At 35.0% G+C, this 14,314-nt stretch overlaps 1 protein-coding gene across 1 annotated transcript in view; it reads right to left on the reverse strand.

The window, feature by feature from the left end:
* Window positions 1–14,077, reverse strand: part of CCDC39 (coiled-coil domain 39 molecular ruler complex subunit) — a 49,908-nt gene extending 35,831 nt beyond the window's left edge. Inside the window, exons 1-6 of the mRNA XM_077879765.1 lie at window positions 13,839–14,077; window positions 8,673–8,792; window positions 6,190–6,336; window positions 4,562–4,720; window positions 3,692–3,784; window positions 3,467–3,595 (exon numbers count right to left, since the gene is read on the reverse strand). Coding sequence (XP_077735891.1) covers window positions 3,467–3,595; window positions 3,692–3,784; window positions 4,562–4,720; window positions 6,190–6,336; window positions 8,673–8,792; window positions 13,839–13,928 — 738 coding nt within the window. The 5' untranslated portion in view covers window positions 13,929–14,077. The remainder of the gene's footprint in view (window positions 1–3,466; window positions 3,596–3,691; window positions 3,785–4,561; window positions 4,721–6,189; window positions 6,337–8,672; window positions 8,793–13,838) is intronic.
* Between the last annotated feature and the right edge of the window lie 237 nt (window positions 14,078–14,314).

Below are 14,314 nucleotides of genomic sequence, written 5' to 3' on the forward strand. Positions count from 1 at the left end.
TACACTGGGCATAGAGCCTACTTTAAAAAAAAAAGTTTACTTTTATATGAATAAAAACAAAATATTAATATGCTATACATCAGTATCTATAAGCTCACATTTTTAAAGATCTCATTTTCTTTCTTATGTACTTTGCTAAAGAAATGAGGAAAATGTCAAGCTTTTATATATAAAAGGTGATATCTTAAAAAATATAATTGTTGAATATTTTTACATAGAAAGTTGGATTTTTTTGATATTTATGTATCAGCCTTAAAGTTTTTTATTTTTTATTTAGTTTTTTTAGCCTTAAAGTTTTTTAATGTGCTATATATGCTTTATTTTGAACATACTATATTAGTTATAATAAAATATGTATGTAATTAGCTGATAAAGGTGTACACCGGTGGATAAGTGCTCAAAATTTTTTATCAATGGACTGCATGATTAAAAAGGTTTGAAGATACTGTTCTAATGATCATATTATCTTTTGTAGGTCACAGACATGCAGGAGTGAATTAAAAGATATAAGCAAAATTGGCACCCTTTTAAGTAGTAAAAAAAAAAAAAAAAAAGATGTTTTGCAACCCAGAGAAGATCTTGCCATAAAGATGACTTCACTACTCCACAAATCTAGTGTCTCTAAGAGGCAGAAAATGCCTGCTTCACCAGGGGCACAAATATTTTGGGATCAGTTTAATTACTGGTCTGTCTTTGATCTATTCCTTTCAGTTTACAGTTGCTTATTAACTTTAACGGGGAGCCGCATGCTAAAGAGATTGAAAATCAATGATTGATTTTTTTCCAAATATTTCACAGTACCAGGTTTTTTTCATCTTTGTAGAATAACATTTTAGTTATCGGTTGCAATAGGAATGCCTTCACTCACACCTTTTTCCAGTCTTGGGGACAAAAAAATAAATAGAATATATAAAGTAGTAACTGAGATATGGACAAAGCACCATGGGAACAAAGAGATGATGAAGTCTACCCAAAAGGAATTATTAAAAGGCATTACTTAAGAGGCTTTTAAAATTAGGCCTAAAAAGATAAATGGAGATGTATAAATATTCCAGTGTGGTTAAAGTATAGGGTAGGAGGGTAGGGATGGAATGACGACATATTAAGAAAGGGTGGGTACAAATGAAAGGAATGAGGGTGGAAAGGTAGAAATTAGGGCCCAATTGTAAAGAAATTCAATTTTTCAACTGCCATGTTAAAGAGGTTCAATTTTTAAGCAATGGGGAACAAAGAAGATTTTAGAGATGAGGAATAAAAGGTCAATGTGGTTTTTACAAGTGATGTTGATGGCAACATGTTAGAGGAATTCGAGGGAAAAGGAAAATTTACTCTTAAAATGTATTTCCAAAATGGGGTCTGCCAAACAACTAATCCTAGAAAATAGGGTTAGGGGAAGGTATGTGTTCTGAAATGAGTAAGTTTTGGAAATGCTGCATGTACTTTTATACATACTAGCATATTAAATGGATATATATCTGAAACGTACTACATTTATTTTTTTAAGATTTTATTTATTTATTTGAAAGAGAAAAAGCATGAGCAGAATGGGGGTGCTAAGGGTAGAGAGGCAGAGGGAGAAGGCCAAGCAGCCTACCCAGTGAGCAGGGAGCCCAACATGGGGCTCAAGCCTAGGACCCTGGGATCATGATCCAGGTTGAAGGCAGACACTTAACTGACTGAGCCACCCAGGTGTCCCTGAAATGCACTACATTTAAAAAAGCATTTTAAATTTACTTAATCTAGTATTCCCATATGTTCTCTATAACATTAACATTTTATAATGTAGTATTCTATATATCTACTATGTTAATTCAATCAAAGACAAGTCAAAACATATATGCAAATGATCATTCTAGAATTTTCTGCCTTATATCAATTTTTCTACCACTTACTCAAATACCTGAATACCTACTTCAAGATTCATATTTTTTAACAGTGTTATCTATTCACAGTTAGGTTTTGTAGGTGATGCTGATAAGTACAGTAACATCCCAAAATTTCTACACTGGAAAAAAAGCATAATAGAAAAAGATTTTTTCCTTTTTTATATAATGTAAAAGTGTCTTTTAGGAAGACAATTTCAGGTTCATATGCTCAGACTCCTGCCAAGAAGACATTAAGAAGGCAGGAACTGTTTTAGAGGAAAAGGAACAAAAGATTAAATCCTCTAGTGGCATGAACTGGATCTCACTGGCTCACCAGAACTGCCTGAAACGTCTCTCAACTCTGTGTTGAGAGTAGTCATGTTGGTATAGAAGTAGTTTCATCACAGAAATCAGAATGCTACAAATTGGGAGCTAGTTGCTAAACACGTAGAAGCATACCACTACCTCTGGAGCCAGTTCTTAGCACCCTCCCTATTCTCTTGCAATAAAAACAACCAGGAGATGTCAATAAGGAACCATCGTGAATATGATCAGAGAGCTACAAGTTGTACTTTCTTCTAAGTCAGCAGGCTGAGTCCATTTAGCTGTGGAGTTGTATGAGAATACACTTGTGGATCCATAGTCTTGGATCTGTCACATTTGACTGACAGAGGAAGCAGCCAGGACTTGATGTCTGAAACCGAGATCAGCATCAAGAATTAAGAGGAACTCATACTTAAGACTAGTTCTCCCTTGTCCCTCCAAGGAAGGCACAAGCAGTTTTGTTGATAAAATGTTGGTTGCTTACAGAAATTTACAATAAAAGAATAATATACTTACATATAAGTCACATATAGCAAGCAAACCTCATACAGATATGAGAATTCCAAACTCCCAATGACCTACACTGCTTGCCTTTCCAGGGAGTAGTCCCAGAATGGAAGTGAACACATCTTCTCACCTGCCTTCTTTCCTTCTCAATTCCTTTTCCTTCTCAACTTTCCCTAAACTTCCCATTTTTGCTCGCCACCATTTTGCCCCTTAATGATTTTCAAAAAAACTTCTCCTAAATTACCTCTGAAAGTAGCAAAAGATAACACAAGGTCCATGTTTAATCAGTGTGGTATCCTTCCCTTCCAAGCTTCTACCCTATTATGGGTGCCTTGGTTACAAAAGTGAAACTTTATCATAGTCTAGGTTTCTTTCCTGACTCTCCCTTTTTGTGTTTTGGCTATCCATGAGGTTCATTTCCCTACACCAGTAATTACTATTGAATAGCACATCTGTTAAATCCAAAGCACCTTGGACAACCAGGTGTAAGTCAGAGCATTGGTTTTACCACACTGATATTATCTACTGACTTTCTCTTATTCTACCATTTGGAGATGGCAGGATCTAGTCTTCAGCATTATAATACCACAAGCAAATAATATTCAGAAAATCACATATCTAAATGGAAAGAGTCAGCTTTGAAAAACATTTATCAAAACTATACAAAAATGATTTTCAAATAACAATGTGAGTTACACTTGAAATGAATGAATTAAAAACAAAAGAGAATAACACAGTTGAACACTGCAAGGACCAAACAACTACTTTACCAAGGCACCGTTATCGATGTCTCGATCTCTCTTCCGCATCTGCTCTATTGTGTTCTCCCACTGTTTAATGAGTTCTTGTCTTTCATTATGAATCTTACGAAAATCCTGTGCTGCCTTATCCAATTCTAACTGTCAGATAGAGAACAAATAATGTTTTTGTGAATTTAAGTGCTTTTGCATACATCCCTTTGACAATTAAGAAATAAAAATCTTCACTAAACTAACCTGTGCACTTAGAGTCTCTGTAAGTTCATTGTCAAGTACCTTTCTTCTCTGATTACATTCCAAAGTCAGTCTTTCTAATTGCAGGGTCAGTGCCTATGATGAAGTTGCATGTAAAAATATGCATCGTTATCATTTAACTTAAAAACTAATAGCATATCTCACACTAAGTATTATATTATAGATACATACTTATTTGCTATCTAAAACAACTACCAAATAATATGTACATTATTTTTTAACCCCAAAGGGCTGCAATGAAAACTCAATTGCTTCTAAAAAGAATTTTTACTTACTTAAATTTTAAAGTAAGTTCAAAAAAATTATATAATACTTCACCATTTATAATTATTTAAAATAATTCATTTGGTATTAAATCTATTAGAAAATAGCATGTTTCATAATACTAAAGTATTAACACATTTATTTTCAAGTAGATTTTAAGTAATGGTTATAACAATATGTTAAAATAACAGCACTATAGTCTCAAATCAACAAACACTGTATGTTGCATTCAAACTATCATTTAGACAAAAGAAGTTAAAATACTTATATTCTGTATAAAACTTTCTTCTCTGAAATGCTTCTGAAAACTCTTTTCATTCAGGATTTTTAAACTGGAGTCTGCGAATCCCTAAATGGTCAGAGGGTTTCAGAGGATCTATAAAACTTTCAGCAAAATTTTGTATTTGAGTATAGTCATTTTTCTAAAGAGAGAATAATCCTTAGCTTTATTAGATTGTCAAAGGAGTCTTTGATCCAAAAGACTGTAAGAACTATGGCTTTCAAATTACAAACCTAATAATTTAAGTAAAAAGGTTCACATACTACACATTCAAAGAGAACCTAAGATTACAATTTATAATTTCTCACCCTAATTTTATTATCATCTTGCTGTGCATACTTCTGAAGAGTGAGGGCATCACTATCTTTATGAGCTGATTCTTCTAGCCAGGCTTCTAGTGCTTGCTGGTCCCAGTTTATTTGACATTTCAAACCATCCAATTTTTGAGTAGTTTTAAATATGTTATTCTAATTTCCAAAGAAAGGGGGCAGGGAGAGATTATAAAATATTATTTATTACACAAACTAAAATAAAAAATAAACATACTATAGGACATATTAAAAACGAAAGAAGAAATCCTGTCCCTGTCCCAACTTCCAGATATCTATAATATACCATATTTAATTATTTAACTAACATTCTTATATTCTTATATTTATACTATAACTATAATATTCTTATATTCTTTAATTGTAAAATAGAGTGGAGACAATTATATAAAGTTGAGAATAGTAGTTGAGTCAAAGGTTGCTTAAAAAGGTTTTAGGGAAAGTCATTCAGAGCAATATTTAATACACTCCACTAAATTCATCCCAAGTGGATATACAACCTTAGTGAAAATAATGTGCTTGATATGCTAACCCAAGCCCAAGCCATGTCTCCTTCAGCTCCGTTTCCAATCCGATTCTTGCCTCTAGCAGACCTCTTAGACGGAAATTTTGGAAGTATTTCTAATCAAAATAAATATAGTTGTTAAGGAGATAAAAATATTTCTGTAAATGAATAAGCCACTCAGAGAAAGACAAATACCATATGATTTCCCTCATATGTGGAATTTAAGAAAATAAAACAGATGAACATAGGGGAAGGGAAGGAAAAATAAAATAAGATGAAAATTCAGATGGAGGCAAACCATAAGAGACACTAAGCTCTAGGAAACAGAGTTGCTGGAAGGGAGGTGGTGGTGGGGAGGGATAATTGGGTGATGGGCATTAAGGAGGGCGTGCTGTAATGAGCACTGGGTGTTACATGCCACTGATGAATCATTAAATTCTACTTCTGAAACTAATAAAAAAATTCTGTAAATATATTCATTTAACAAATCTAGAGTCCTATAAGAAAACAGATCAATATGCAAATACAAATTAATACAATACGTATGTGTGTATACATATACATATATGCATTTCTACATGTATATGCATATGTAAAGAGATGAATCAAATTTGGAAAGAGCTCCCAAATCAGGCAACTAAGGAAAGGAGAAAAAGAGGTTACAGGAGCTTAATATTAGAGTCACAGTCTGATATATTAATATGAAAGGTAAAAATTTTGAATGAAAAATGAAACTCAATATTAAAAGTAATTTTTTAAATGTGGCCTTTTAAAAAGATATGAATAAATTATACCTACTATCTTATGATACTAATGAATAAATTATGCTTCATATCACATAATAGACAGCCAGTATGGTACTCTGCACATGGTATGGCTCAATTACTATTTGGTAAATGAATAATGGGGAAAAAATGTAATATTCTATTACATCATTCAAACAACAATTCTGTGTGCACTTCATTGTCCAAAAAACAATGTAAGTGTATGTCAGGAAACTAATGAATGCCTTTCTCATATAGAAAAAAAAAATTAGTGGGTGTTGGGGGTGAGGGAAAAAAGAACGATAGCACAAAATTTTAAGTAACATTTCAATACATACTTCCTTATCACTTTTCTTTTCCCGTATTGAAGTCATTTCATTTTCCAGTCGTTGGATTTCATCCTTTATTCGTCCCAGTTCTCTCTCAGCAATGATCTTAAAATGCTCTTCACTTTCAATCTCATGCTCCCTGGCTTTACAAAGAGACTACAGAATAATTTACAAGATAGACTTTTTAATTTTTAATATTATAAAAGATTTATAATAATCCATTAGCCCCCCAAAATTCCCACAAAATACTTAGATTAATTCCATTTCTCTGAAACCTAAGCCATGTTAGACTTTGTGATTCAGTGTAGTTCGTTTTGCTCAATAGTTTTAAGAAAGTCAGTTTATGGAATGACCTAGGAGAAAATATTGTTGTTAGCAGTTTTCAGATATCATGTTGGTCCAGGGAAACAGCAGAAAACTAAAGTTTAAAATGGTAAGACTTAAAAAGATATAACTCATTACCTATCTAAAAAATAAGAAATAAAATTTATTTAAAAATACTTGGGGAGGGGCAGCCTGGGTGGCTCAGCGGTTTAGCACTGCCTTTGGCCCAGGGTGTGATCCTGGAGACGGGGATCGAGTCCCCCATTGGGCTCCCTGCATGGAGCCTGCTTCTCTGTGTCTCTGCCTCTCTCTCTGTGTCTCTCATGAATAAATAAAAAATCTAATAAATTAATAAATAAATTAATTAATTAAAATAAAAATATTTGGGGAAATGGGATGTTTCTATAAACTGATTACATATTCTAATTAAGAGATAATTTATAAATGATTATGCAAACAGTGATGGTTATAAATATTTCCCAGAATATATTAATAAACCATCATGCCTGGGTGGCTCAGCGGTTGAGCATCTGCCTTTGGCTGGGGGCGTGGTCCCAGGGTCCTGAGATTGAGTCCTACATTAGGCTCCCTGTATGGAGCCTGCTTCTCCCTCTGCCTATGTCTCTGCTTCCTCTCTCTGTGTTTCTCATGAAAAAATAAATAAATTATTTTTTAAAATAAAAATAAAAAAATAAACCATCATGCCTTTGTGTTAAGTTTTACTTAATAAAATAGTATTTGTTGACTGTTGAGTTTGTAGTGATTCAAAGTTATCATCATCAGTATTATTTCTAACTATTAGAGCTCTTAGTGCTACAGGAAGTTTATTGTCTTTTGTATCTATTATCTGATTTATTTTTTTAAGACTTTATTTATTTATTATTAGAGACACAGATAGAGAGGCAGAGGGAGAAGCAGGCTCTCCACAGGGAGCCTGATGCAGGACTCAATCCCAGGACCCCAGGATCACAACCTGAATCAAAGGCAGAGGCTCAACTACTGAGCCACCCAAGGATCCCTCTATTATCTGATATAATTGAGGTTTGACTATAATAAAATATACATATAGAGAGTGTCTGACTTTCAAATCCCCAATTCAGTGATTTAATAACTTCAAAAAAGGATGTTTCAATCATATCAGGATTCAAAAATCTCAAGTATTACTTTTAAAAGTTCATTAAATTTGTAGCTTCCTAATAAGACTTGTACACAATAAAATAGCTACTTATCTGTATTAATTTTTAATCGGCATTAAAAACATGCTTGGTTCACTTTTAAGAATTACATACCTTTCAAAGAAAGGTAGATGCATTTTTAAAAAAATAGTCTGAAAGGGAAGTTAGTAAACTCTCCAGTGCTGATTTGCTGAGCTGATTTGCTGGCCATCATTAGGGAATGATGTTCTACACATACATAGACTGTCCATAAAACAGAAGCTTATGTCTAAAATGGATTATACTTTCCCCGGTTATCTTTTTTTTTTCAAAGACTTTATTTATTTATTATTAGAGACACAGATAGAGAGGCAGAGGGAGAAGCAGGCTCCACGCAGGGAGCCCAACGTGGGACTCTATCCCAGGTCTCCAGGATCACACCCTGGGCTGAAGGCGGCTCTAAACCACTGGGCCACCGGGCTGCCCTTTCCCCGGTTATCTTAAATAATATCCTAAGTATACTCTAACTTTTCCATTATCTCAGGATCCTAAAATAACATGGAGCCCATAGGGCTTCTGAAGTGTATAAACTATTTGCCTCCACTCCAACCAGTGGGTTGCAATGAAAAAGTAAAAAAGAGGCAGAAATTCTATCATATGTTATATTAGGTCTATTTTGGCTTAAAATCATTTCTCACTGCCATCACTAAACCCTTCTCATATAATCTGATGCTTAATATTACTAGACTGTTTGAATGATTTCTTCTTTCAAATGAATTAGTTTTTCCTGAACTTGGTGGCAGTAGTGAGTTCCTCAAAGCCTTTTTTTTTTTTTTACCTACTTTTAGGTTCAAGGTTATGTTAATAATAGTTTAGCTATGCTAAAGTTTCCTGTTGTATCTCTAAAATAAAATCACAAAAAATAAATAAAATAAAATAAAATCACAGATATAAATGCAGTATGAAATGTTCCATGACGACACATAATCAACATGAATATCAATATTACTGTACCTGTGTAAATGAAAATTCTTGCTTAACATTTTTAAAGTGAGAAGTCATAGCATTAATTCGATCTTCATAGTCACGAAGCTGATCTTGCAAACTTGCTCTTTCCTCCTGCAGCTTTGACAACTGTAATTAATATATATGACAATTTAGAGATTACTGTGGGAAAATTAGCACTATATTAAGACAATAGAAATCTCTCAGATTTCTCAGAAATCGCTCAGGGACCACTGCTAAAATGCAATTTTCATACAGTAGTACTTAAAGGGAAAAAATGAGATTTTATTGCATGATTAAACCACAAGATCTCTAGAGCAAACAAAACCATAGTAACAGATATAACAAAAACACAGAAAATAAACCATAAATCTGAAAAGTAGTGGCACACCAGGTATAATAGCTCCTCCCTGAACTCCTATGCAAAACCAACAGATTTAGGGCAAGCTGAACAGTACAACTAACTCTCACATGCTTAGACCCTATTTCTTAATGTATTTCGTGTGTTACTGAATTAGAACCCTGAGTAGAAACAAAACAGTGCAATTAAAAAACAAACAAACAAAAAAAACTTTAGGAAATTACAAGATGGAGTCTCAGGACAATTAAGATATGTCACCCCTCAAAGTAATATGAAAGCTCAAAAAAACAAAAATATCTTTTCTTACGCTCTTGATCTGTGGTTCTCAAAGTTGAGGCTACAACCCAGGAGGTATACAACAAAATCCAATGAAGTACAAAAGACAACATTTGAATTTTTAAATAAGGAAGAAAGAAAATAAATAAGTTATGTCCTATATTTTATTAAACAAAGTAATATTAAATATGTATTTTTGCTTTTTATTTCATTAATTTCAGTTTTACTTTTAATATTCTTTTGTTTATTTTGCTGTTCTTTTAAAATTTATTAAGAGCAGTTCTTAATTTCTTTACTTTTGTCACATTGATTGCTATGGGCTAAATGTGTCACCCTCAAATTCATATGTTGAGGCCTTTACTCACAGTGTGAGGGTATCTGGAAGGTAAGTCTTGGGAGGTAAGTAGGTTTAAATTAGGACCTGAAGGTAGGAGCCTCATGATGGAATTAGTGTCCTTATAAGAAGAGAGACCAGAGCTTCTTTTCTCTCTGCCACATGAAAACAAAGTGAGAAGGCAGCCATGGGCAGGCCAGGAAGAAGGCTCTCACTAGAACCCAACCATGCTGTCACCCTGATCTCAACTTCTAGCCTTTAGAACCTTGAAAAATAAATGTCTGTTTTTTAATTCACTCAGTCTATGGCTTTTGTTACAGCAACCCAAGCCAACTAAGACACTGATCTAAAAATGAAGGCATTTAAGGCTATAAGTTTTGTCTAAGTAAGATTTTTTATATTTCCAATTAATGTAGGTGTGAAGCACTCTTCTTTTATTGTTTTCTAGAAGCTGACTTTTTTCCCTTTCAATTTCTCCATGATAGAAGAGCTATCAGGAATATATATCTGAGAAATTGGCCTAAGTATTTAAAATGGATGTCTTAGCTCAGTTTGCCATAACAAAATATCATAGACTGGGGGACTTAAAGACCAGGAATTTATTTCTCAGAGTTCTGGGAGTTGGGAAGTCCAGGACTGAGGTGCTAGCCAATTTGGTTCTAGTGAAATCTCTCCTCCTGACTTACAGATAGTGCCTTCTAGCTGCATATTCAAATGGTGGAGAGACAGTTCTGATCGCTCTTCCACTTCATATAAAGATACTTTGTTCTGGTATAATAAATGATCCACTTTTGTAATGTTTTATGGACATATTCTTTAAAGTGTTTATTTAAGGGATATATATGCTCTTTGTGTTTATTTTTATTGCATTATTCATAGCTCAATATCCTTACTTTTGTCTATTAGGATTGTCCAATTCTCAGGAGGTCAATATGGTAGTATCCTATTACAACTGTATTTTTTTGTTAAAGTCTACTTGTATTTATAGTAGTTTTTACTTTTATGTATTTAGTTATTGTGTTGTTTGGAGCATACAGTTTTATAACTTTTATTTTCCTCATCAGTTATAACTTTTATGATTGCATAATGAACCCAGAACAAAAGCATCTGCTTTTTTTAATGAAAGCATAATGATTAACCCTCCACAAGTTGATGATTCCTTCACTACAGAATTCCCAGACAATACTGTTTGCCTCTTTTAAATATAAAAGGTCATGCAAGGACCACTAGAATATTTATTGAAAACTTACATCATGTGAAGGATATCAAGATAAACAAAAAGATCCCAAAGGGAACATAATTCAAGACACAAAGAAGACCTAATACACACACACACACACACACACACACACACGCAGGCATATACACTCAGCAAGACTGTAAACAACACTGTACTCCTAAAACAAGACCATGTGCTACAAAAAAAACAAGCAAATAATCTGAAAATTTTAAAATATGATTGATAGAGTTGCCCAAATAAAAACCACAATATAAAAATTACACAAAATCCTAAAAGCTTCCAGAGATTAAAATTATAACCTACAAAGAAATGGAAAACATTCTAATATCAGATTACTCACCAACATCACTACTAGAAGATAGTACTTTCCAAATTCTGTAGGGAAAAAACATTTTTAACCCAGAATATTCTACCCATTCAAAACCATCAAATGTGAAATTAAACAAAGTACATTTTCAGATTTGGAGTTTACTTCCTATCACACTCCTCTTAGGGACACACAAAAAAGTATTCCATCAAAATAAGGAAATAACCCAAGAAAGAAGATATGTGATCTAGGAAACAGAGCATCAATTTGGTAAAGGAATAAAAGGAATTCTCAAGTTAACAGTTGGAAAATGAGCCTGTTGAAAAAATAGTCCCTATTAATAAACACAGGACTATAAAAGGAAGGAGTAGATGAAGAAAGAAAGGATCTTGAGTATCTGATACTATGATTTGAAGAATATAAACTTAAAGCAGGCAATACAAGAAATCAATTGGCAACCAAGGATGCAAGGAATTAAAATCACAGCACTATAGATCTTTCCTGAAACAATATTTAAGGATAGAACCCATTAAAGTGAAAACTCCAAGAAAAGGCAAACTGAGTAAAAGTGGCTGCATTAAGGACCATTAAATCAATTTATTTTTTTTAAGAATAAATCACTTTTTTTTTTTTAATTCGAGAGGCCGAATTTAAGAGAGAGACGCAGAGAGAGAGAGAGGCAAAGATACAGGCAGAGGGAGAAGCAGGTTCCATGCAGGGAGCCTGACGTGGGACTTGATCCCTGAACCCCGAGATCATTCCCTGAGCCAAAGGCAGATGCTCAACCGCTGCACCACCCAGGCATCCCCATTAAATCAATTTAAATATAAAACTAAGATTAAACATTTGTAGTAAATTAAGGACATTGAATAGAATGAAAACAAAATAAACCTTGATAATATAAAAATAATAAAACCACTATTTTTAATGGGGTAAAAGATGGTGGAAAGAAGTGTGACAACTAATTTGTTTGTCTTAAAAATGAAAAACGAAAGAGTAAGGAGTCAATCCATACCGTCAACAAATGAAACAAGGCATTTTTTTACACAATAATTTAACCATTTCATTTTTTCTTAGTTTTTCCTAATGTTAAGATAATTTTAGCAATCACTATCTGTTGTAATTGAGTAATATGTACCTGAAATTCAACAATCCCTTTCTTTTTAAGTAAAATTATTTTTATTAATTAAAAATTTTTATGTTAAAAACAGCACGGATAGTAGGATTGCATTCTTTTAATACTTGTTTGTCTTTTCTATCTCTGTATCTGTTGACCATGATGTCTGGAATATTTATTTAATGCCATGATAGTCACACTCGTATAGTCAAGAGTAGGTATTTTGAAGAGGGAACACTCTATTTTTTATTTTATCCTTCTGTTCTGTTTGAATAGCTTAAACGTACCAGAATTGCTTTTTTAACGCCATTTTTTCTTCAAGTGAAGTAATTATGACCCTCACTCTTATTTTTATTGTTCCGTAATTTTTTAAATAGCTAATATAATTTACATGCATAGAAAAGTATACAAATGTTATGGCAAGAATACCAAAAACTAACATCTTAATGGAAGTTTATCCTGCATTAATGTCCTTAGAGCTATATAACAATCCCGTGAAATAGTTATTTTATTTATTTCCAGTTTATAGAAGAAGAAACATGATCACTGCTGGTAATTAGGCTCTGAACCCAGAGCTGGGTACTTCTTAATATTATTATTCCTCAGTACTCAGTGCTAAATCTCTTACATTCCCTAATGTTGCCCTTCATTAAAACAAACAAAAAACTGCAGCCCTCTAATTTAGACATGAGTAAATACATCCGAGTATTTTGGGGAAAAAAAATCTTCAAAAAACAGTGAAGGATTTTCATTTTCATTTTTCAGAGAAAAAACCTTCTCTTCCATTCCGTAAAGTAATGTAAACATCGGTCCCCCTTGCACCCGCTTCTAACACAACGCATTGCCACGTGATGGAACTTTACACTGACTCTTCAAGGTTTTTAAGAGTTTTTGAAGCCGGTTGCAATTTTATTTTTAACAACCATTATGCACTGGTTGCAAGCTGATGTGAAGTATGCCTTACTCCGAAAAATATTTTCTATCACCCTGTGACAACATTCTCACTTTGAGAAGCTGCACGCTGCACATTTTACATTCTTACTAGAACGTTCCTCTTGAACATATATATTTCTTCGGGCCACTTTCAACTTTAAATGTCCCAGGCAGAAACTCAAAAAAGAAATGTCAACCAGAACGTGTTGGTTTATGAACAACCGCAAACAACTGTTGCTACGAGAAAGAATAAACTGAGATTAAATAAAGCACATTTTCAGATGTACTTTGCAAGCCGCGCGGAATTCTGAAGAAGGAAAAAACCCGACGCGGGAAGCAGCCCCTCCTCTCCTGCCCAGGAGGCTGGAAATAGGCAACCCGGAGCCGGAGAGGCGGAGAGAGCAACGCCTCGGGCTTTCTAGTCCTGAATATTAATTATCGGTTCAATTTATATTTTGTGATGCTTAGCAGGTACCGAAAAGGGCAGGCGGGTGAGGGCGAAGGGATGAAGCTGGGGAAGGAGAGGGGAGGGATAAACGCGTCAGGGTATTCCCGCCAAGCAGAAAGCTTCCCCCTCTTTGCCTCGCCTTCTTCACCTGACCCTTACCTGATCTTCCAGCATCTTGTTCTCCTCATTTGCCACCGGGATAGCAAACCCATCGTCCCAGTGCAGCTCCTCCAGGAACTCGCTACTCATGTCGGCAAACGGATCGGGGACCTCTGACAGGCTGCGGAGGAAAGATCCGCGCGTCCGGGGAGCCCGGGAGCTGCACGCGAGGGGACCCTCCGCGCCGGCAAAGCTCCGCAGGACCGACCACCGCAGCCCTAGCAACCGCCCCGCGCCCTTAGTTACCAAACAGGAAGTGCTCCGGCCGGGAGGCAAAACTTCCGGTTGAGAACTTCGAGGCGCGACCCGGAGCTCCCAGGGGAGCGGAGCGCTCGACTGCAGAGGCGCGCTGGGGTCGCCGGGCGCCCGCAGAAATCCCCCTTAACTTCCGGCCCGGGCGGGTCCCCGCGGGCGCTGCGGAGGGTGTAGAGTCGCTGGCGCCTGCCGCCTCCGGGACCGCGGGGCGCGGGGACCGC

The sequence above is a fragment of the Canis aureus genome, chromosome 31 (assembly GCF_053574225.1).
Source record: "Canis aureus isolate CA01 chromosome 31, VMU_Caureus_v.1.0, whole genome shotgun sequence".
NCBI classification, from domain to species: domain Eukaryota; kingdom Metazoa; phylum Chordata; class Mammalia; order Carnivora; family Canidae; genus Canis; species Canis aureus.